Genomic DNA, 22,819 nt, shown 5'->3' with positions numbered 1-22,819 from the left:
CCCTCCTCCTCCTCCCTCCCACACAGTGATGGCTCTCAACTGGTCAGCGCGATGCCCCGGGTGCTGCTCAGTAACCCCACTGTGCCCCCCCCCCCCACCCCCCCTCCCCACCCCCCCACGGCTTGTGTCGAACGTCGTCCTGCAACACACACACACTCACACACATAATGCAAACCTCTGCCGAGCGCCTCCTAGAAGCCTTTGTCACCACACAAGACAGAATCTGCTGTGAATCCCTGTTGGTTCATCGGTGTTTCTGCACACTTTTCGTTTGGCTTTACCCCCTCATGTCTACCGCCGCACTGCCGTCGGCTGTGCAGCAGCGCCGCTGACGACTCTGAGCTCTGAGGCAAAGTCAAGTTCAGGTCTCGGTGTTCATGATCACGGGCCTCTGCACCGACTGCTGCCATTTTAACTCCTCTTAAAAAGGCCCTGCTTGTTGGTGGGATTTTCCTCCAGAACAATAAACAGAAGCGATAAATGTTGTCACACACACCGCCGCGTTGCAGAATCAAGAAAACGCTTGGTTGGCTGTAACTTCTGTGCTTTAGTTTAATATGTATTTTTTCTCGTCTCTGTCTATACGTAGCCCACAGACAATGGTTTCACAGGGTCAGGCTTTTCAGTGTATGGGTCAGTTCAGCGCTGTTAGCTTTGGGCACTTCCGTCTGGGGCCCCAACTGTATTATCTGCATGGCGTGTATATGTCTATGTGTGTGTGTGTGTGTGTGTGTGTGTTTTCTGTCCTTGTCCATCAGCATTTGAGTCCCCCTGATTATGACAGTTATGAAATGTCAACTGATGACATGCGCCCCAAAGAAAACTTTCCCCGCTCGGCTCCAGCTGCTCTCCATCGCGGATGTTCCTCTCGGTTCTTCCTGCATATAAAATGCGGCACTTCCTGTCGACTCTTTAGCCCCAAAAACTCTCTCCGTCCCGTTAAACGTCTCTCGTGGATTTCCACTCATTCTCGCTTTATCTGTTTCTCTCTCTCTCTCGGACACCCTGCCTCTCTTTTGGCCTCGTTGCAGGGGGCGACAGAGGGGTTAAGTTTGTTTGATTTAGGATGACCAGCAACGCCGCCCCCCGCCCTTGGCCCTGCAGAGGGGATTATGGCGTCACCTGGGGCCCCCGGGGGGGTATTATAAAGCCCCTGTCTGGCCCTCTCCCCTCCGTCAGAGAGGCTAAAAGGTCCACCGGACACTCTGTCTATCCCCGTCTCTACTTTAGAAACATCCCTTTAGCATTGATGCCCACCTCCTCTTGACAGCTGAGATATCCGACCACACTCCCACATTATCTCACACCTATGTCTTTGCGACAGGTGGACAGAGGTGGCAAGCGAGCGCAGCTGAGTTGACTTAACCGACCCGGTTCACGACCCATTGGGTGGATTCGTCTGTTTTGACGTTCTGAAATCCTGTTTCGTCTTTTGAACTGAGTGTTTTTTTTTTTTTTTTTTTTTTTAGTCAGCCGAGTTAGCTGACTGCAAAAGGAAGATTTTGTTTTGTTATTTTTTTGGGGGGCTGAAAAGGTAAAGAGACCCTGATTTTTTTTCTTTAAACGAGTCTTCTTCATCTGGTGGAGAGCCTCACGTGAACAGTCACCATGTGGGAGTTCCGGTCCATGAATTTTTGGCGGGCCGTCTTCGCCGAGTTCTTCGGGACCATGTTCTTCGTGTTCTTCGGCATGGGCGCCGCCCTGCGCTGGACCACCGGGCCTCACCATGTCCTTCATGTGGCCCTGTGCTTCGGGCTGGCGGCCGCCACTCTCATTCAGTCCATCGGCCACATCAGCGGCGGCCACATTAACCCCGCCGTCACCTTTGCCTACCTTGTTGGCTCACAGCTGTCTCTTTTCCGCGCCATTTTCTACATGGTCGCCCAGTGCCTGGGCGCCGTTGCCGGGGCCGCCGTGCTGTACGGGGTCACGCCCGGCAACATGAGGGGCAACATGGCGATGAACACGGTAAGGACCCAACGCAGATGTTTGAGAAAACAAGTTCAGCAATGTTCTCATGGGACGTTCAACCCTGGGATACAAGTTTAGGAATGTGTTATGAATTCAGGTTCAGTTCAGTAAAGTCTAAATCTAATAATGCTGTATGTATTATAAATCAAACTGGAATTCAGCAGTATATGTTTGTGCAGCTGTGACATTTCTTTGACTTATACAAACACATTTTTCCATCCACCTGTGTGTCTCCAGCTGCAGCCGGGCATCAGTCTGGGAATGGCCACCACTGTGGAGGTTTTCCTCACCATGCAGCTGGTGGTGTGCATCTTCGCCGTGACGGACGAGAGGAGAAACGGACGCATGGGATCCGCCGCCCTGTCCATCGGCTTCTCTGTCACCATTGGACATCTCATGGGGGTGAGACACAAGAGAAACATAGATATCGAGGAACAATTACATTCTGTGAAACACAATGCAGTGACAAGCGCCTTGTGTTTTAGATGTACTACACCGGCGCTGGGATGAACCCCGCCAGGTCCTTTGCCCCCGCGTTGCTCTTCAGGAACTTCATCAACCACTGGGTAAGAACCTGCAATCCAACTGAAGATACCAATCTGAGCAGGAACCATAAACTACCGAACGCTGTGTTGACCGATGTTTTTCTGCTTGCAGGTGTACTGGGTTGGGCCGATGATAGGAGGTGCAATGGGCGCTCTTCTGTACGATTTCATGCTCTTCCCACGCATGAGGGGTCTGTCCGAGCGCCTGGCGACGCTGAAGGGCAGCCGGCCCCCCGAGAGCGAGACCCAGCAGGACACCCGCGGGGAGCCCATCGAGCTCAAGACGCAAGCCCTATAAACCGGCCCCTGCCACCTTCTCCGACCGGGGCCTCGAGGGATGAGGGACAAAAGGGCCCCCGAGCTACGCCGACCCCACCTCCACATGCCTTCACACAACGTCGCAAAAAAAAAAAATACTAACCCAAATACTCACATCTAGACTAACACGTGATACGATTTGTTTTCCAATGCCGCTGTAACAAAAAAAAAAACGACACACAAACAGACAGGTTTCACAACCTTCAACCTCAACACACAACAAGACTCCTCTGCTCCCCCCCAAGTCCTCACTCTGTATTCTGAACTGGACATTGTGTTTTTTGATATATGGTGACCAGCGCCTGAACCAAGCAGCCGCCTCGTCCTCGTCCCCGTCACTCCCGCTTCCTTCTCTCAGACAGGCCTTCAGAGGAGCACCCTGAAATTGAGCAGAGAGGGTGGGGGGCCGAGGGCAGGATGAGGGTGAGGCGGGGATGTGGGTATGATATGAGAAGGGTAAGAGGGCATGGGACAGGTGAGGGTGGAGTAAAAGGGGGTGGGGCTTGGGGTTTGGGTAGAGAGGGCAACACTCTGGGTTTGTGGTCGTTTCAAGTTGGGTAAGACCAGTGAAGATGGGCATGCTTTTTCAATATTCATCTGACTTTATCTCCATTTTAGTTTTTTTCTTCTTTTTAAGTTCATTTTTGTTTTCTGCACTTCAGACACAAGACGTGGATGTATGATACCATTACATTTTACCAAGGTTTCACTATTTTCCATCACTACATTTTATCTGTGGGTTTGTGTTTGTGTGTGTGTGGATACCTCTGAAGCATGTGTGCGTGTGTGTGTGCATGCAAGTGTGTGCGTGGGAGTGAGCGTGTGTGTGTGTGTGCGCCTGCTTGTGAGTATGAGTGTGTTTACAAGTTAGTGTGTATACGTGTTTATGTGTGCGTGTGCGTGTGTGTGAGAGAGATCAAGATTGCAGATACACTACTTTTTATTTTGTTTTATTTTCATTACCCCGCTCCTGGTTCGTACCAATACCTGTGCATATTTTGTCATCAATTTTTAAGACATGATCATTTCTCCTCCCCTCACTATGGTATTTGCTATGATATTCATTTTTACATAAACCATCTGCTTTTTTTCTGTTCTGAACCAGCGCAATCCAAAGGAAATGTTGTATCCCAGACTTTCTGTTCACTGCAGATCGGCTGTGCAAGCTTTACATTGAGTCTCCTTTTATTATTTGATCCTTACTGGGAGCACAAGGCGTTTCAATAAACATTTCAATGATAATAAACATGAAAGACTTGATATACGGTTTGAGTCATTTTTGTTCCTTTAAATTTAGCACATTGTGAGGTTGCTGGGCTTTGAGGAAAATGTGAGCTACAATACATAATTCTGGCCAGTAGAGGGCGAAAAGAGCACATATCAGATCTTCACATTAAATATTTGAATTAGTTGAGGCAACATAAACTAATTTCTAAATAGTTCAATGTGCTTTAAGAAAATCAAAGTTGTGAGAAGTTAGAGAAGTTGTAGGTGTATAGTGAGAGAAGGGAAGGGTTGTCTATGAGTAAGACAGGGTTCACCCAACAGTAAACTCTTGCTCGTGTTTGATAAGAAACACACTCATTTATCTTCCACCGTCTTCTGTTCATGTGCATCATAGCTGATACACATGGCTCCACCTCCAGAGCCCTGCAAAAAGAGAAAGACAGTTAAAGAAAAGTCTGATAATATTAAAAAAAAATCTTATGGCCAACAAATCCCATGAAATTTGCTTCCGCTATCATGTATTGTCCGTGCCACAGAGTTTATATTGTTGAATAAACACTAGAAGAAAAACACATCAATGGTCCATACTGTTGCTGTGGGTGAACTGTCCCAACTGTTTTTAAAGATTTACATCTAAAATAAACTGAGAGCCAGATGGGATTTGTTGGTAATAACATGAAGATGAAATGTGACCTTATCATATAAGTTTAATGGCAGGTGGGAAAGAGACAGATGTAGCCTAGTGTGGTCAAATGCCTTAAAATGTCATAGTACAGTATATCATTGTAAAGTATGTCATAGTATAGTATATCACAGTAAAGTATGTCATAGTGTAGGATGTCATAGTATAGTATTTATAGTATATCATACTATAGCATGTCATAGTAAAGTATGTCATAGTATAGTATTTATAGTATGTCATAGTAAAGTATGTCATAGTATAGTATTAATAGTATGTCATAGTAAAGTATGTTATAGTATAGTATTAATAGTATGTCATAGTAAAGTATGTCATAGTAAAGTATTTATAGTATGTCATAGTAAAGTATGTTATAGTATAGTATTAATAGTATGTCATAGTAAAGTATGTCATAGTATAGTATTTATAGTATGTCATAGTAAAGTATGTTATAGTATAGTATTAATAGTATGTCATAGTAAAGTATGTCATAGTATAGTATTTATATATGTCATAGTACAGTATGTTATATTATAGTATTTATATATGTCATAGTAAAGTATGTCATAGTATAGTATTTATATATGTCATAGTACAGTATGTTATATTATAGTATTTATATATGTCATAGTAAAGTATGTCATAGTATAGTATTTATATATGTCATAGTAAAGTATGTCATAGTATAGTATTTATATATGTCATAGTAAAGTATGTTATAGTATTGTATTTATAGTATGTCATAGCATAGTACATCATAGTATATTATGTCATAGTAAAGTATGTTATAGTATTGTATTTATAGTATGTCATAGTATAGTACATCATAGTATAGTATTTATATATGTCATAGTAAAGTATGTTATAGTATTGTATTTATAGTATGTCATAGTATAGTACATCATAGTATAGTATGTCATAGTAAAGTATGTTATAGTATTGTATTTATAGTATGTCATAGTATAGTACATCATAGTATATTATGTCATAGTAAAGTATGTCATAGTATAGTATTTATAGTATGTCATAGTAAAGTATGTTATAGTATAGTATTTATATATGTCATAGTACAGTATGTTATATTATAGTATTAATAGTATGTCATAGTAAAGTATGCCATAGTAAAGTATTTATATATGTCATAGTAAAGTATGTCATAGTATGGTATTTATATATGTCATAGTAAAGTATGTCATAGTATGGTATTTATATATGTCATAGTAAAGTATGTCATAGTATAGTATTTATTGTATGTCATAGTAAAGTATGTCATAGTATGGTATTTATAGTATGTCATAGTAAAGTATGTTATAGTATAGTATTAATAGTATGTCATAGTAAAGTATGCCATAGTAAAGTATTTATATATGTCATAGTACAGTATGTTATATTATAGTATTTATATATGTCATAGTAAAGTATGTCATAGTATAGTATTTATATATGTCATAGTAAAGTATGTCATAGTATAGTATTTATATATGTCATAGTAAAGTATGTCATAGTATAGTATTTATATATGTCATAGTAAAGTATGTCATAGTATAGTATTTATAGTATGTCATACTATAGTACATCATAGTATATTATGTCATAGTATAGTATTTATAGTATGTCATAGTATAGCATGTCATAGTACAGTACATCATAGTATAGTATTTATAGTATAGTACATCATAGTATAGTATGTCATAGTACAGTACATCATAGTATAGTATTTATAGTATAGTACATCATAGTATAGTACATCATAGTATAGTATTTATAATATGTCATAGTAAAGTATGTCATAGTAAAGTATGTTATAGTATAGTATGTCATATTATAGTACATCATAGTATAGTATGTCATAGTACATCATCGTAAAGAATGCCGAACTATCTCACAAAAAGTCGTAGTTAGCATGATAGTGACGCTTGTACCCGTCCAGTGTGAACTCTCTCGATGACACAAGGAAAAGGTTTCGCATGACTCACACATGACTCACACATGACTCACGTGTGACTCCCCAGGTTGCCGGCAGCAGATTTGTAACCTCAATTACCGTAAATCTACAACACTCCGAAAACATCTTATTTAGAAATATTCATTTTATTTTGCATATTTGTCTATAAAATGTGACGTATGGCTTGAGTTAATGACTTTACTAAGGTGGCGCCGCGAGACTCTGGTATTATCATCATCGTCGCTGAAGCGTCCGTCTGTATTCTGCAGCTGAAAAAAAACAAAAAAAAAACAGGACAAAGACACAACTCTGACCCGTACAATGGGCTGGAGAAGGAGCTCGGGCCTGACACTGGTGTACACTGCATCGCTCTATTACTCTCCTACTCGACTCGCACACCAACAAACAGACACTATACACTCACGCATATTCAGTAAAACATCACCTACATCCAAACACATTTACTTGATATGTATTGACAACTTTGTAATTTAAGTATCATAAAAACAAAACAATCCAGACACTCTTGCTCCAAAAGTTACAGGTCAAAAATAGCCTAATAAGCCGCTGCAGGTATTTAATGTGATGACTATTGTGTTTTGAGTGTTAACAAAGTCTTTGTCTCAGTAATGCTCGAGCAGCAGCAGCAATACACAATACAAAATACCAGTGTTGTCTACCTTGCTCATGCTCGTCCTTCATCATCGTAATTGCATATTCTGTTAAACTGTGATTATCCCCGTGTAATGACTTGCCGGCGGCGGATAAAAAGGAACAAAAGGGAGCACAATAAACATTTTGTTCATTTGAGATGAGAGACTAATAAAGATGGCAAACACAAACTGAACCAGGTACAGAGAGAGAGAGAGAGACAGAGGAGAGAGAAAGAGAAAAAGAGAGAGAGAGATCTCTAAGGCCATGGACAGAAAGGTAACCTTGAAGAGGAGGTAATTGGGCTTTTGTTTCTGAAAGAGGAACTGGCTCTCGGCTCGGCTAATATCCAGCGTTCAGTTCGGTACCTTTGGAGAAGCTGCGGCCGCAGCGTCGTGTCAAACATGACATATTTTCTCGTCGTCTCTCCAGCAGTCGGCCTCGGGTTCAGTGGTGAGACAGAAACATCCAGAAGATTACCAGTCGTCTGCCACGTATGAAAAACATTCAGATCGAGTGCTGATGACTGTAGCAACAGAACATTTTCATCACCTATTACAACAACAATGATATATATATACTGTATATATATATATATATAAAAAGGAATGAGAGTGCTTTCTAAAAGCCCTTTTGATTACATCACACTCTCTCCCTGGCGAACCAGTCCTGATGATGTCACAGGTCAACAGTCACGCTGCTTTGAATCATCAGTTCGGCAGCTGCAGCTCCGCTCGGAGCCGCTCACTGCATGCGGTCGGGCTGGTGCAGAGGGTAGTGGAGGAAGGCCTGCGGGGCGGCGGACATGGCGGTGAGCGCGGCCAGAGGAGGATGCATGGCCGCCGGAGGGGTCGGGGACGCCGGTGTGCCGGGGGAGAAGCTGTAGCTGAGGTAGCCGGCGGAGGGCGACGGGGACGGGGTGTAGGGGTACTGCTCCAGTCCTGCGGGGGCGTAGTGGCCGTAGGCGGCGCTGTAGTCCAGGTACGGGGAGGACAGGGCCGCTGCTGCTGCTGCTGCTGCTGAGGGGCTGAGCTGGGACTGCAGCACCAGGCTGGGCTGGAGGAAGGCCTGCGGGTAGACGTACTGCTGGGCGAGCCTGCAGGAGGAAAGGTGACCATAACTGATTAGTTAACCACTTCAAAACCAGTCCCCCCATAGGGGGGCGGGGGGGGGGCAGACTGAGCGATTGTTATATAAAGTGTTATATAAAATGTTATATAATATATGGTTTGGTACATGAGAAAAGTCAAATGTCACAGATGTGCGCAAATGTGCCCCAATGCAAATTTTGGAGACCTCACCTAAATTGTCTTTGTACTAAACCCTCTCTAACTTTGTTTTGCTTCACTTTAGAATGTTCACATATTGAGCTATGATTTGGGTTAGAGTTGGACGTTAATCAGCTACATGTTTGATGATATATTCATCATTTCAGTTTATTTCTTCTTAAATGTGAATATTTTTTGACTTTTGGTCAGAACAATCTATCCATACGTGAGAGTAAAAGAGGACAAACCTGGGAGGCAGCATTCTTTGTGTGTTTATATATAAATACATATTCTTGCCACTTTCTCTCTCATCATCTTTTAGTGATTTATTTAAACTTCCACTCTCATAAAACCAAATTAGATGACACTCTTCACCTTTTTTTTTTGCCAAACCAGAACCTAAGATGTCACTGTGACAACAGATATGAACTAATAGACATGTGACTATAATTTCAATCTTTTTTTAATAGAATTACATTTAAAGAATTACATACAAATAAATATGTTACTTTTATGCATCTAGTAGTCAATATATATAATTTATATTGACTACTTTGTTGCTTTTAAATTGTTATCTTCATATCTCTAAATGGATTGGTGTTGCAAGCTCTCTTGAATCTTGATGATCTTTCTTAATATATATTTGTGACTTTTTTTTCTTCTAATTTATGCTGTTCGTATAGTTACATTATATGTGCAAAAAAAACATGGCAAGCTAAGCCCCAAAAGTGTGATTGAGGAGAATAAAATAAAATGACACACCCAGGTCTGACCACATCCATATATCTGTGTCTGAATATCCAATGACAAGCTCTTTTAATTTTCTTCATATCCCAACATAAAAAAATCTGAGTCCCATTAAAGGCTCCTCCTACTCCTCCTCCTCTTCCTCCTCTTCCTCCTCTTCCTCCTCCTCCTCCTCCTCCTCCTCCCTCCTCCAGAGCAATTATCAGCGCTGTTGCCTTGAAATAGACCTTCTCCCTTGTGTTTTAAGTAATTAGCACACTGCCTGAGAAATGTGCAAAAAGAGAAGAAGCTTTGTTCCAAATAAAATATCACCGCTTCAAAAAGGAAAACGCTAAATAACATACAATACAATCACAATTATTTGCATTTCTGAATGAAAAAAGTGTGATCTCTGAATTGAATGCATACACCTGCACACGCGCACACAGTGTATATTAGACTGTTGATACTGAGCCACGGCAGTAATGAGAGGAATAAGTGCTCTACTGTCCTCTTGCATTGGCTCATGTCCTTGCCTGAGGCCGCCCGCTTAACCTGCACTGCCTCAGTTACATCTGGCAACAGCAAGAGCGATCATATCAGAAGAAGTGGGTTAAGCTGCTTAAGTAAAAACGATAGTACATGACAGTATAGAACACTTACGCTCCCGTGATCGGCGCCTACAGTGCAACCCATTAACCTAAAAGGTGACCTTGTCACCAAGCAGGTGATCGGGGCGAAGATGCTGCTGCTTACCCCCAAACAGAGCCGGAGCAGGGATCAGGTGGACACAACAAATACTGGGACTGAGTCTCTTCAGACCCACTCTGCTATATACACAACACACACAGGCACACACACACGGACATGGATGGCATGCCTGCCAATATTCACCCGTATGACCTACTTCAGTTTTAAAGTGATTTCACCTTATTTAACTCTTCTCTGGATTAATCGAACCCGACTGTGTCCGACTTAGGAACCTTTAAGTCCCTAATTTATCCTCAACTAACTTGAATATTGACCTAAAAACACCAGTTTATTTATCTGCTTGTCTTCATTGAAGCCAAATTAAAATATACTTACATTTATTGTAATATTAATGATTTTAAGACACCATGTTTTCAAGAAATGGAGGACTGCCGAAGTCGGTGTTGTTGGAAACCTTTTAGAATCTGGACTAGAATTTCAGTGAAAGGTGTTTACGATTTTCAGTTATTTCAGCTCGTTTTTGGAAAATATGCTCAATTCCATTCATGTTAAAAATGGAGCAACAGCTAACAGGACAGGAAGCAATTAACATCTTATATCTAGTTTATTTAATCTCCCCCCGCCCCTTTGGACAGATTGCCCTGTTTCCAGTCTTTATGCTATGCTAACCGGCTGCTGGTTGGATATTATATTTATTTAACAGACTCAAGAGTTGAATTAATCTCAGGAAGAAAGAGAATGAGCTTATTTCCCAAAATGTTGACCTATTTCTATAAATTAGGGGTATATTGTAGGTGTTCTGCATCAAGTTAAACACATTTCTCTATAATTCTGCCCGTCACAGTTGGTATTTTTTGGAAAGCCTTGAAATCTGGACTCTGAATGTAATATAAAGTTATCAGGACTCAAACAATATAACCTGGGGAAATAAAGGAAAGCAACAAGCCTGAATAAACATCTACCAACCAGCACAACTAAAGCTCACCAACTAACACTTTAACAGAAAAAACAACAATTTGCCTTTTTACTGCGGGTTGTATGCCAGACTATTTATTGGTTCTGTGCAGTTGCCAGGCAACCAGCGGACACCTCCAAAATTACAGGTTGCCTTTGAAAAAAATAGTCTAACACATAATCGTCCTAAAAACTGTGAATTGTTAATTTTCCATTTTACAAAAAAGTCTCACAACAACAAGACGAGGTGTGAATCTGAGGAGCTTTGGAGGTGATGCTGCGGTACGATCAACAATACATGCTCAACGCTCTGCTGGGTTCTTTTACTTTCTAAAAGTAATGCATGTCAATAAGGATGTTTTTATTGGCAGAACAGTAAGAGCTTCCAATCTTCGTCAACAGGGGTGCGTGTGGTATTTTACCCCCTTAGTGGGCTGTGCTTGAGCCGAGTGTGAAATGTGCAATCTGGATTTTTAGAAAGGCCCACAGACGGAAAACACTGGCTGCACATGGGCCTGTCAGCTTGAGCAAACATCCCCACAACTGTCATCACATTTAGTTTCCAATTATGCACAGAAATATCACCTCTTTTTTTTTCAACTGACTACTTTGAACCGACCAGCACACACACACACACACACACACACACCCCCAAACAAATAATCAGACATCCCTTGTCTGAAGAAACCAAAATTGCTTTAACTTAAAAAGTGTATCCATTAAGTCATCGTGAAAATAGGTTTCTAGGGTCTCTAAGGGAGGCCTGGCCAAAAAAAAGCAACCCCATGACTAACATGTAGTCGAATGACATACAACAACAACAACACATGAAGTCAAACCACAGCTGAAGCTAAAGTCAGCCCGCTCCTCAACACCACTGTATCTCATCTCTCCCCGCTGAGTTTCTCCCAGAGCAGAAGTGCAGTGTCATTCGCTCGGCTGTGTGCCGCCGCCTGCCTGTGCACCGGCCTGACGGATTCAATGTGACAGCGGCATCGTATGAGAGGGAGCTGCGCCTCGCCGCTCTGCTCCCCGTGCCTGGCGTCATCGCTGGCTGTCAAACACACATTCATATACACATATATATATATATGCACACACACACGCACACACAGGGGGTGTAGACACAATGTAATTGATGTGTTTGCATGCCAAAGCACACATGCAGAAAGAAAGTGAACATGCAAATCTGAGTAGCCAGTTGAGCTTAGAAGAGGATGTGTGTGTGTGTGTGTGTGTGTGTGTGTGTGTGTGTGTGTGTGTGTGTGTGTGTGTGTGTGTGTGTGTGTGCAGACATAGCAGGGCTAATTGGCGCAGCTGCATGGGTGTACGCTCACTAACAGACCCACAAGAGCAGAATAACCTCCACCGACTCCGCCTCCCTCCCTCCCTCGGTTCACTCCCTCACAGCCAGCCTCCTCTGCACTCCTCCTCAATGTCCTTCGCCAAAAAACTAGACGGCGGAGATAAAAGAGATCGGATGCACTGAATGAAAAAAAAATACAAAATAAGAGGGTCGAGGTCGGGGACTCCTTGGGCGATGAGTGAGCGGAGGAGGGAGAGATGCTTAGAGGTGAAGGATCAGCCATCATATCCTTCATGCCGTAGGACAGCCATGCTTTTAATAGTTCAGATCAGGGATGTGAGGGTGAGTCAGTCAAAGAGAAAAACACACATGACCCTCCGTCCTCTCTTGACACACACACACAAACACACACGGCTTGAGGGAGGGTGAGGGATAGAAAGGCCAACATCAGCGCTGGACACTCTGCTCTCATGCCAGCAAGCAAGAAAGACATTTGAATGAACATATTAATACACGCATTGCATATTTCCTCTACTTCACACATCCCAAAGTGATTACGGAATATTATCATGGCAGTGTAAGTCCTGATGATGTCAGTGTACATGAGATGTTAGATTAAAAAGCCTCCAAACAGAGATTTATGTTTGCAGTGTAACATAATCTAAATATTAACACGTTCACTTGTTGCACATTCGACATTTAAAACATCCAGTTCTTAATCCAGCAATAAGAAATTGACCAAATAAAAGAGTTCAGTTTATTAAACATCACGTGTCTGCAGCTACTTCACAGGAAATGTTCTTTATTCCCTTTATTAAGAATATACATATATAATCAATTATTAAATGGTTTGGAACTACAATTATTACTCCTAATAAAACATCTTCAGTATAAACGATTGCCAATTTTATAATATAATGTAATGCTGTTGTATTCGTCTCGTGTGAAACACAAAGTATTTATTCTTTATAAATATATATTGATAACACATAATTAATTATTCAAACCGGCATGCACATTATTTGATTGTGTGTAATCATATTTTTTCCCCGGTGAGGATTTGTTTGTGTGTCAATCAATAGATTTGAACGCTGCAATATTGAACTGTGTTATCAATCATAAACTGTTCATACAGCGATTATATTTGTTGACAAATAAATAAGTAAACACCCTCATATCTGCTTACAACTACATTATGATGCGTTCAGCTGTTTAATGCTAAACGCTGACTCATGTCACCTGCAGGCACACAAAGTGTTGAGTTACTCTGAAATGCCTCAATCTGAATTTGTATATTTTTAACGGCCGTTATCGGTTATCAGCAGGCGCTGAAATTTGAGTTTAAATGCACACCACAAAGTGTACTACAAATGCAGATGAAAATGTGTGTCATCTTCTAACAGATGGAACAAAATGGGCGCTTTCTGTGCTATGAACATAACATTACCTTAATTGGGTCCCAGGATCAGAGACATGTACACTTGAGGATTCCCCGTCTACCTGAAGCCCCCCCTGACACACAGATGAGAGCGATAACTTCAGGCGGAGGCGGAGGAGGAGAGATAATTTAGAGGGGGAGGGAAGGCAGCCAAAGGGGAGAAAAAAAAGATGTAGAGAGAAAAACGGTGGAGGTGGTGGATGTGAACGTATGAAAAAGGAGTCGACGCGTCGGGGCTGTTTTATGATTCACGGATGTTTCACTGAGGAACATTTGGACCGTAAATCCACACACAGAAACAAGCTCGTCTACCACCGGCCCTGAAGCTTCACTGCACCCAGCCTCAACTCCACCCGGCCACAAGTGTGCTGTGTGTGTGTGTGTGTGTGTGTGTGTCACCCCACCTTCCTCCCCCTCGGCCTCGACAGGAAGCGCTGCCGCCCCTCCACATGTAACAGCCCCACCGCACATCCATCTACTTTCTTTTTCTCATAAAAAAAACATTCATTTTTTCTTTTTTTTTAAGAAAAAAACAAACAGAATTTCACTTCTGCCAAGCGGTTGGGTGCTAAAGGCAGACAGCAGGCACCCATGGGCAACAGATCCCCTCCCCCCACGACTCAGCTGTACCTCAAAGCCACAGTTGGCACCACCCTGTCCTCTGTCCTCTTGAAACTTTAAGCAAATATGCAGAAGCAGCAGACAGAGCTGTGCTTTGTTTGAGTTTGTTTTTGTTATTTGCTGTTTACTGCGTGGGAGTCAGACCCTGAAGGCCCCCGGGAGCCTCGCAGCAGAGGGCAATAAAAGACATGCAGACATATTTAGACTGGTTTTTATATTCAAGAAGGGACTGGTTTGACATTTTGGTCAATGTTATTATTTTATTGGATGAGAAGGTTGACCATCACATCTGTCTGTTAGACACGAAGCGACAGCCAGCAGCCGGTTAGCTTAGTTAGAAAAACAGCTGGATACAGTGTGTGCATGTTTGTGTGTGTGCGTGCGTGCGTGTGTGTGACCAGCTCATTTACCATCAGAGGTGTGGTTATGAGTGTTGTGTTCCCATTTGACAGAGTGGGATAAAACCAGTGAGAATGAGTGCTAAAAGGAACAGGAACAATTGACTATCATGTGCTTCCCCCCCCCCCCAAAAAAACCCCACACCCAACTCATTGCTATAATTGTTGAGGAAATTGGTGTCAGAAACTCATTTGAACCACATCTAGTGAAATCGGTGGTAGATTCTCGGGAAGCACCGCTCTCATCTCCCAGGACCGATACGACCTTATTAAGCGACTATCAGCCAGATGTGACAAATCCACACAGAGTACAGTTTATTTTTAATTGTTTCTGTTGTTTCCTTCTCTCTTTTTTTCAAAGGTTGTCCTTGAAATGTTATTGCCTTTTTGTTTGGGTTATTAGCACAATTAAAAAAATACAGAAACATAACTGAGATAAATAGTATCACAGGAAGTGGTAGAAAACCCAGCTGGGTTTATTTGAAGCCTCCACCTAAATACATGTTAAAATATCACAATATTATAGAGAACACAAACTTAAAATACAAGATGTGACTACGTAATAGCTCTCTTGTCACTTGTCACTTTACATGCACATGTGTAGTATAGAGGGAAAAGAAAGCACCGGCATGAGATCGGCTCATGAAATCTCCCTTTTTAAATATAAGCATATAGCTTGTCCCTAAAATAAAAGTCCTTCACGTCGCCAAGGAATGTTGGACTCTGACTGCAGTCATACTGATCATGTCAAAGACTCATGGAGCCTCGGAGCAGAGAGATGTGAGCCGTCCTCTGCATGTAAACACATCCAGGTTTGACAGGCTCATTTCTCCCTCATCTCAACATGTTTTTTTTCGGTCTACTTTGTAATCTAGAAGCTCTAGAACCAATGAATTTAAACAAATTAGCTCACTCAGATCTCCCTTAGATGAAAGAGGAGACCGTAATTAATGAACAGGCCGTTTTATTGACACGTAGACGATGGAGAGAGACGAATAACAACAGCGACAGTAATTTAACAGGGAGAGAATTTCCTGTTGAGAAAAAGTGAATCTGTGATTCGCTCCAAACACACAACACCTCCTGCAGCTGTGCGTACCGAGATCCCTTGAGGTCACGCTGGTTATAAACTGGTATCGCTTCTTCTTCTACAACTGGTTTTCATCATAAAACAAACTGTTACAACAGATTTCCCCTTCAGAGTACGTGGTGTTGAAAAGGAACGCTAATAATTAAATGACTAGTTGATTAAAGGGGAACTCCAGTCAGCCGTCTGTTTTCTGTGTGAGTTATGAATATGTTTTGCGGTTTGTTAAGAGGATTTGCTCTTTTTCTTTATTTTTTTATATTGAATATCTGCTGCTAAAGATGTCGCCGCAGACTTTTCCTTCTTGCTATGTGGTTTCATATTTATTAGACTGAATGATCAAATCAAAGTTATTTGATGGGGAAAAAATAATTAGGTTCATATTTAAATGTGTGGTGGTTCAAACTCAACACAGAGACTAATTTAAAATGGTCCCACTATAAAATAAAAGCTTCACAAACAGAGGACTCGGAAGGAAATCAATAATTTTCTCACATTTAAACTGTAAGCAATTTATCTTCACTTCATAAATAAGCAATCAGGTCTGAACTCGTCTCTCAAAATGTTTTATTTATTCTTTATAACAGCTTATTACTGGGTTGTGAAGTTTTAAATAAATTCTCTCATATCTCCTCGCCAGCAGCGTGAATGAATCCCGTTACTGTGTTTTGAATATGACAGACTGAATTATCTTCTTTATCCGTCAAATCTGCTGGTTATTTCCTGGATTCATTGATTCATATGGGGGTTAAAATGAAAAGTCTTGTATTGTCCGACCAACAGTCCCCAAGACATTCAGTTTACAACGACACACTGAAAGAAAGACAGATAAACACACATCTGAATGCTTGAGTGTTTCCACTCTGATAGACAACACACCTCCTGTGTGCGTTTGCCTTACAGGTGTGTTGGTTAAGCCGGTGACACTTCTGCCTCTTTTGTTCCAGTCAAACTGTGCGACTCTTCCTGGAAGCACGGATTAAAAAGTCCCTTCGCTTTGAATGTCTGGTTTCATTGCAGCAGGCTATCAATCAACCCTTCATCACTCATTCATAGACTCATCTGGGTCAGCCTCAATTCCCTCATCACTCATTCAGAAATTGAGGACTGCAATATTAATAGCACTCAGAACAGTTGAGGTTTTTAATGGACTCCTCTGAAGCTGCAGGAGCAGAACTTGTCCTCCTGGAGAAAGTCTTTTCCAAAACACTACATCATGCATATTCCTTAAAAAGCACCTTTGAGATCCCGTCTGTAAAACATGTTTTGCACTCTTTTCCCCCCAAAGAGCAGATCATTCACTGTGAAAGTCAACAACACAACTGACAGCTGTGACGCCGGTTGACAATATCCTCGTCTAATATCACCAACACATGTGAGTCGAGGCTGAGACGGGTTCGACCTGCGAATGAATCATCCTCCATGTTTCACTCAGCAACTGAGTCACCAAGGTTTCCTTTGGAGTTCACACTGAGACTCACAAAAAAAACACCAGCAGCTCCCATGATGCATCTGTTCGGCTCATTGTAATGGATGGAATTGTATACTTTTATATAGATTGTGATTTTTCTGGAAAATCTAATCAGAAACTGAATTAAAGGAATGAATAAATACCTGACAAGTCAAGGTACCTCATTACATTTAGGGCTGCAACTGGCGATTATTTTCATTATTAATTCATCTGCGAATTATTTTCCCAATTAATTCTTTTGTCTATTACGGGTTGCCTTTTCCCAACAGCCGAAAGAGAGGTTTTTTAATAGCTTGATTCTTCTGACCAACAGTCTAAAAAATAATGATGAAGGAAGCATCTAAGCCTCGTATTTGAAAATCTTTTCACCAGCAAATGTTAGGAGTTTTTGCTGAAAAAATGCCCAAGGTAATTAATCCGTCTTCAAAGTTCAAAAAAATCGACTAACTGTTGCATCTCTAGTTATATTGCTGCAAAACACATACAAATCAATTGATTTTAAACATTGCCATATTGCTATATGCTTATTGGTAGGTTTAGGAAAAGATGATGGTTTAGGTTCAAATAACTATGTTAGTGGCGTTATTTTACAAATACAAATAAAACAATGTTGACTTCTCAGTCAAAGACTGGTTTTGTTTGACCCATCTTGTGTTTTTGAGGTATTTATACTTCCTACTTCATGATTACATACGAATTACAGTGCATACATTTTGCAGGTATAGCTACGAGCGCTGTGTGAGAACAGCCTGCTCTGCTTTATGTGTGTTACTGAAAAGGTGAGGACAACCGAGTCGTAACGTTTTCTCCACAATAGGTGAAGCCAAAAGTGACCAATCACAGTGTTCGTGGTCTCCTTGTATCTCAGCGGCCGCTGCAGCCCTGATGTGTAGTTACATTTATTAGGCCTGCATCTTTAACCCCTTAATGCAGGTCCATGAATTCAACCCCTAGATCCCTTGTGGGATTGCTGAGCTCTAGGTTGAGACCCATGGTCCAATACGCCAGAGATATTAAATAGATATGATGTGATGCACGAACATGCGGGGGGGGATAATAGAGAAGGGAAGCAGGGAAGTTTCGCTAAATGGCTTGTATCCTCAGTAAAGTCCAAGTCATGCGTGAAAGAAATTCAGAATTGAGCTTCTCATGTGTTTAATGGCCCAGAAAGAGAGAGAGAGAGAGACACAACAGCCAAAGACAAATCCAAATATGATGCACAGACAGATACGGGCTGAAAACGTCTCTGAAGCAGAGTTTAAACAAGCATCCTTTGTGGCGTCTGTGACGGCTTTTTTCCCCCCATCCCTTTTCTTTCTTAACTACCACAACCCGACAGGAGAACAGGAGCGAGTGCTCACAAATGTCAAGGACGGAGGAGTGAGATGTATTGTGTTGAGGAGGAGGAGGAAGGTGGGAGAGAGAGAGAAAGAGAGGTGGAAATAGAGGTATTGATTCTTCTCCGTCTTACCCATATTGCCTCTGAGCCCACGTAGGATGGACTTGCTGAACTCCAACAGAGAGACCTGCAGACAAAGAAGCAGCGATGAAAAGGGATATTTTAGCTACCGGCTGCACAAGGCAAACGAGCGAGGCGAGCACAGACGAGGACAGAGACGATTCTCTGCCTCTCTGCCTCTCCTCGTTTGTCTCAGATGTTCGCATGTGCAAGACGGTAACTGCTCTTCCTTCAGCATATACACATACAACAAGGCACACAAATAATAATACACTCAGTTGAATACAAACATCTGTGACCTCTAGAGTTCACCAGGAATCAGCTGAGGCTGAGTAAGAAAGGAGAAATCTCTCCTCCTCCTCCTCCTCCTTCTCTCTGCCCTTCCTCTGACTTCATGTCAACATTCCTCAGGCTATTCATTCCTCTGCTACTCCTCTTTTTACTGTACAGCCATGACTCCATCACCACTCCTCTTTTGTTCAGACCTATATCTAAATGCATGTTTCCTTTCTTCACCAGCACAAAGAGGAGACAGACGCGCCATTATTTCATTATCCCAACAGTCCCGTCCCCTCCTGCTCTCCTTATTCTCTCTCATTCTCCCTCGCACACAATAACCAAAATACCAAGCGCTGCCATCTCCCATCAGCTGCGTCGCCCCCCCCCCCCGAATAAGGACACACAGTCAGTTGTCGTTGGCGCCCGTGTTTGTCAATCACACCTATACACTCGGCAGTATTGCAGCCAGCGAGCTTTAAATGAAGCGGCGAGGGAGAGCTGCTGTCAAGGTCTGGTGTGCAGCGAGACGTCGGAGGGGAAGCACGGAGCGTGTGCGCTGGTGGTTGGCACGGAAAAAGGCCCAGCGGCATGAAAGCTGTGCTTAAATCAAGCATCGTGGGGATGAGCACAGACACCCGGCATACCAGTGGTTTTATGCCATGAACCTCAAATGTGTACATGTAGTCACTGGTCTTTAGATTGATTTACTATCTTCCACACAGCTGTGGGTTTCCATTCATTTTAGTGCAGCATGAAAAGCAACATGCAAGAGACTTGACGATTGCTCGAGATCCATCAACAGTGACCATTCATGTTCCATCAAAGCGAGACTATCATCAGGACTACTTTGATCGCTCGCCTTGTGTTTTCCTGCGATATTCGAGTCTTTGAGGTGTTTGAGGACAAACATTCATGCATAAATCTAACAAAGCCGCCCAAAGACGTGGCAGTTTGGGCAACGTTCGGTATCTTTGATGGAGAAATACAGAAATCATCACGCTTATTGCGATGGTCTACAGCAGTGATTTTCAACCACTGTGTTTCAACCACCAGTGTGTCAGGTGTGCCGTGGGAAAATGTCCAATTTCACTTAAACCGGTCCAAAAAATATTATTTATTTGCCGCAAATTATTTGCCATTGTTGAGCGTCTGAGCCTGCAATATAGTGGCGGCCTAGTAATTGAATACTCTTCCATGCCAGTAGGCAGCGCAATAATTACCGATCATATATGCTGTAATATGCTACAATGTGACATTTTGTAACTTTTTTGGTTGTTGGTGTGCCGCGGGATTTATTTACTGTAGAAAATGTGCCGCGGCTCAAAAAAGGTTGAAAAACACTGGTGTACAGGTCTGGAGTAAGCTCGGCTGCCGGTACGTTAGAACATCCATTCATCATTTTATTGATTCATACTACAGATCTGCGATCTGTTTTTAAAAGATTATTTCAGTAGGAACCAACAGGGCTTTGAATTGAGTGAGACAGAAGTCGGGGAGGAATAGCTGTTCATCTTTTTATGGGGTATGTTTAGAAAATCCCCAGCTTCATCCGTCACATGATCTGTAGATATATGATGAAAACATAGTAACAAAACTACAACTGCTATGACCCCGTACATCTCGTGTGTTCAGCAGTGATCTCATACACTCACTGGATTGCGAGCTGCGAGGCTTCGCTCCGAGGTAGGCCAGGTTCACGTTGGCCTTCCTGCCGTCGATGATGGGGTTGGCGTCTTTGCACGCCCGCTCGGCCGCTCCCCGGTCCACCATGGTCACCTGTGGACGGCATCACTGATTAATACTCTTAAGTCACTCTTTAAGCTACATAACTGCATGGGAAAGCTTCTCTATCCAGCGTTGAAGGGATTGATTCCAACATGATGAAGCATCAGACCCCGAGGGGGAGGGGGGATGGGGGCCCCGAGGAAGTCGCTGTCCTCGTCTCTATACTCCAATGATTCAATCTTTTTTGCCAAATGCGTGAGGAGACATCGACTCCAGCTCGTCATTTTTGTTTGAATGCTTCCAGTGTGAGCTTAAATGTAGGAGGAAGGATTTGTGTTATTTTTCTCACACTGTGCTGTCAAGGAGGAGATATACTGGAATCTACCTTGAGAGAGTTTGTTGAGGAGTGGGCAGAAAGCAGTGGGAAGGGGTGGTAAAGGTTCACACACACACACACACACACACACACACACACACACACACACACACACACACACATGTGAGGCAAACTAGAGCTCCACCACCAACAAATGGGACACTGAAAGCAAAACCGCTTGCTTTCGTTTCGCAGCATCAGACTGAGAGTCTTGTGCAAACAGAGGCAGCGGATGGTTGGAGATGGTCGGGGTTCAAGAAGCGGTTGCAGGGAAGTCAGACTACTAAAAGAGGAAGTCAGGGATGAAATGACGGCGCTGTTGCAAAACTGTCTCTTGTCAATACTGGTCACCCGGCCCATTTGCTCAAGATCATTTGAACTGCTATACATGTCCGCCCAATCACACATCAATGATCTCTTCTTATCTTTTCTTTTCCACACACACAAACTCACAGTCTCTCACACAAACAGCCAAACACATCCTGCTAAGGGGGGAGCTGCATGATGGGAAGTTAAAATGAAACTACTTCATCCTTATCTTGCAGAGCCAACTGACATGTCCCACCTCTGTGGCCACTGACACCCTCTGTGTGTGTGTGTCTCTCTCTCTCTCTCACTCTCACACACACACGCACACACACAGTGGGAAACAGAGACATCTGTCCACATCTGTAGCAGCTCATTTCATTACCAACTCACTTGTGTCTGTGCCTGTGTGTCCTCTTACACTAAATACACACACACACACACACACACACACACACACACACACACACACACACAGTATATTTATATTGCGTCACGCTAGTTCTTCGATCACTTTGGGACCACAGAGATAATTGATGACACACTTATGATGAAACAATCTGCTCAAGCTTCAAGCATATGACTGCCACCACCAGACACACAGAGTGGCAGTATATGCAGCCTCCAAGGCAATACTAGAAGAAGAAAAAAATACAATTAACCATAAAGATAAAGTCGCTTCTAACTCATTACTGGCAGCTATAGACATGATCGCGTGCGTTTTCAGCTCCCTGACCATCCAATTAAACTCAGAGCGGCTGATAAAAACCTTAATTAAACCCCACATCTCCCTCCACTTGTGTTCCACTGCTCGTTTATTCTACCAGAACAAGGCAACTTAAATGAACTCACAAAGCCATATCCTCTGGACTTGCCCGTCTGCTTGTCTGTGATAACCACCGCCTCGTCGATGTCCCCGAAAGTCTCGAAATATTTCCGAAGTGAGGCGTCGTTGGTGTGATACGGCAACCCGCCGACGAAGATCTTGGTGTGAGTCGTGTCTTTCTCCATGGTGGGGTGCATTATTTCTAACGGAACCCCGACCAGCTGCCCGAGAAACAGCGGAGAACTCATGCGGCTTGAGATGAATGAATAAATAATACAATGAATTAAAAACCGAAGGATAACACAAAGAAAAGCAGAATAACTTTACGCTCCTCGGTCACCGGGAGGCTATAATAAGGACAGCAGCGAGTCCATGGTTAAAACACGCAGCCTCTGGTTGCTTCTGGATGTGTAGTCCTGCTGACAGGTGTCTCGGAACCTCATGTCTCCCGTCTCGGATTGAAGAAGAAAAAAGAAAAAAAAAGCCGAATCTTTAAGCCTCGGCAGACGCGTCTTGTATGCGCCCACTCCGC

At 42.7% G+C, this 22,819-nt stretch overlaps 2 protein-coding genes across 2 annotated transcripts; one reads left to right on the top strand and one right to left on the bottom strand.

Annotated features, from left to right (window-relative positions):
• Positions 1-1,608: 1,608 nt before the first annotated feature.
• Positions 1,609-2,814, top strand: mipb (major intrinsic protein of lens fiber b; the record flags this gene model as incomplete). Its single annotated transcript, XM_079226756.1, has 4 exons — positions 1,609-1,968; positions 2,209-2,373; positions 2,457-2,537; positions 2,629-2,814. 4 exons carry the CDS (start codon positions 1,609-1,611, stop codon positions 2,812-2,814), a joined length of 792 nt encoding a protein of 263 aa, XP_079082882.1.
• A 5,266-nt stretch (positions 2,815-8,080) lies between these two features.
• rbm38 (RNA binding motif protein 38) lies at positions 8,081-22,535 on the bottom strand (the record flags this gene model as incomplete). The annotated part of the gene is made up of 4 exons (XM_079226755.1): positions 8,081-8,432; positions 18,788-18,842; positions 20,707-20,830; positions 22,314-22,535. 4 exons carry the CDS (start codon positions 22,533-22,535, stop codon positions 8,081-8,083), a joined length of 753 nt encoding a protein of 250 aa, XP_079082881.1.
• Between the last annotated feature and the right edge of the window lie 284 nt (positions 22,536-22,819).

The sequence above is a fragment of the Taurulus bubalis genome (genome assembly GCF_910589615.1).
Source record: "Taurulus bubalis genome assembly, chromosome: 11".
NCBI classification, from domain to species: domain Eukaryota; kingdom Metazoa; phylum Chordata; class Actinopteri; order Perciformes; family Cottidae; genus Taurulus; species Taurulus bubalis.
Note: the sequence above shows the minus strand (reverse complement) of the source record. Positions and strands in the feature narration are given on the sequence as shown.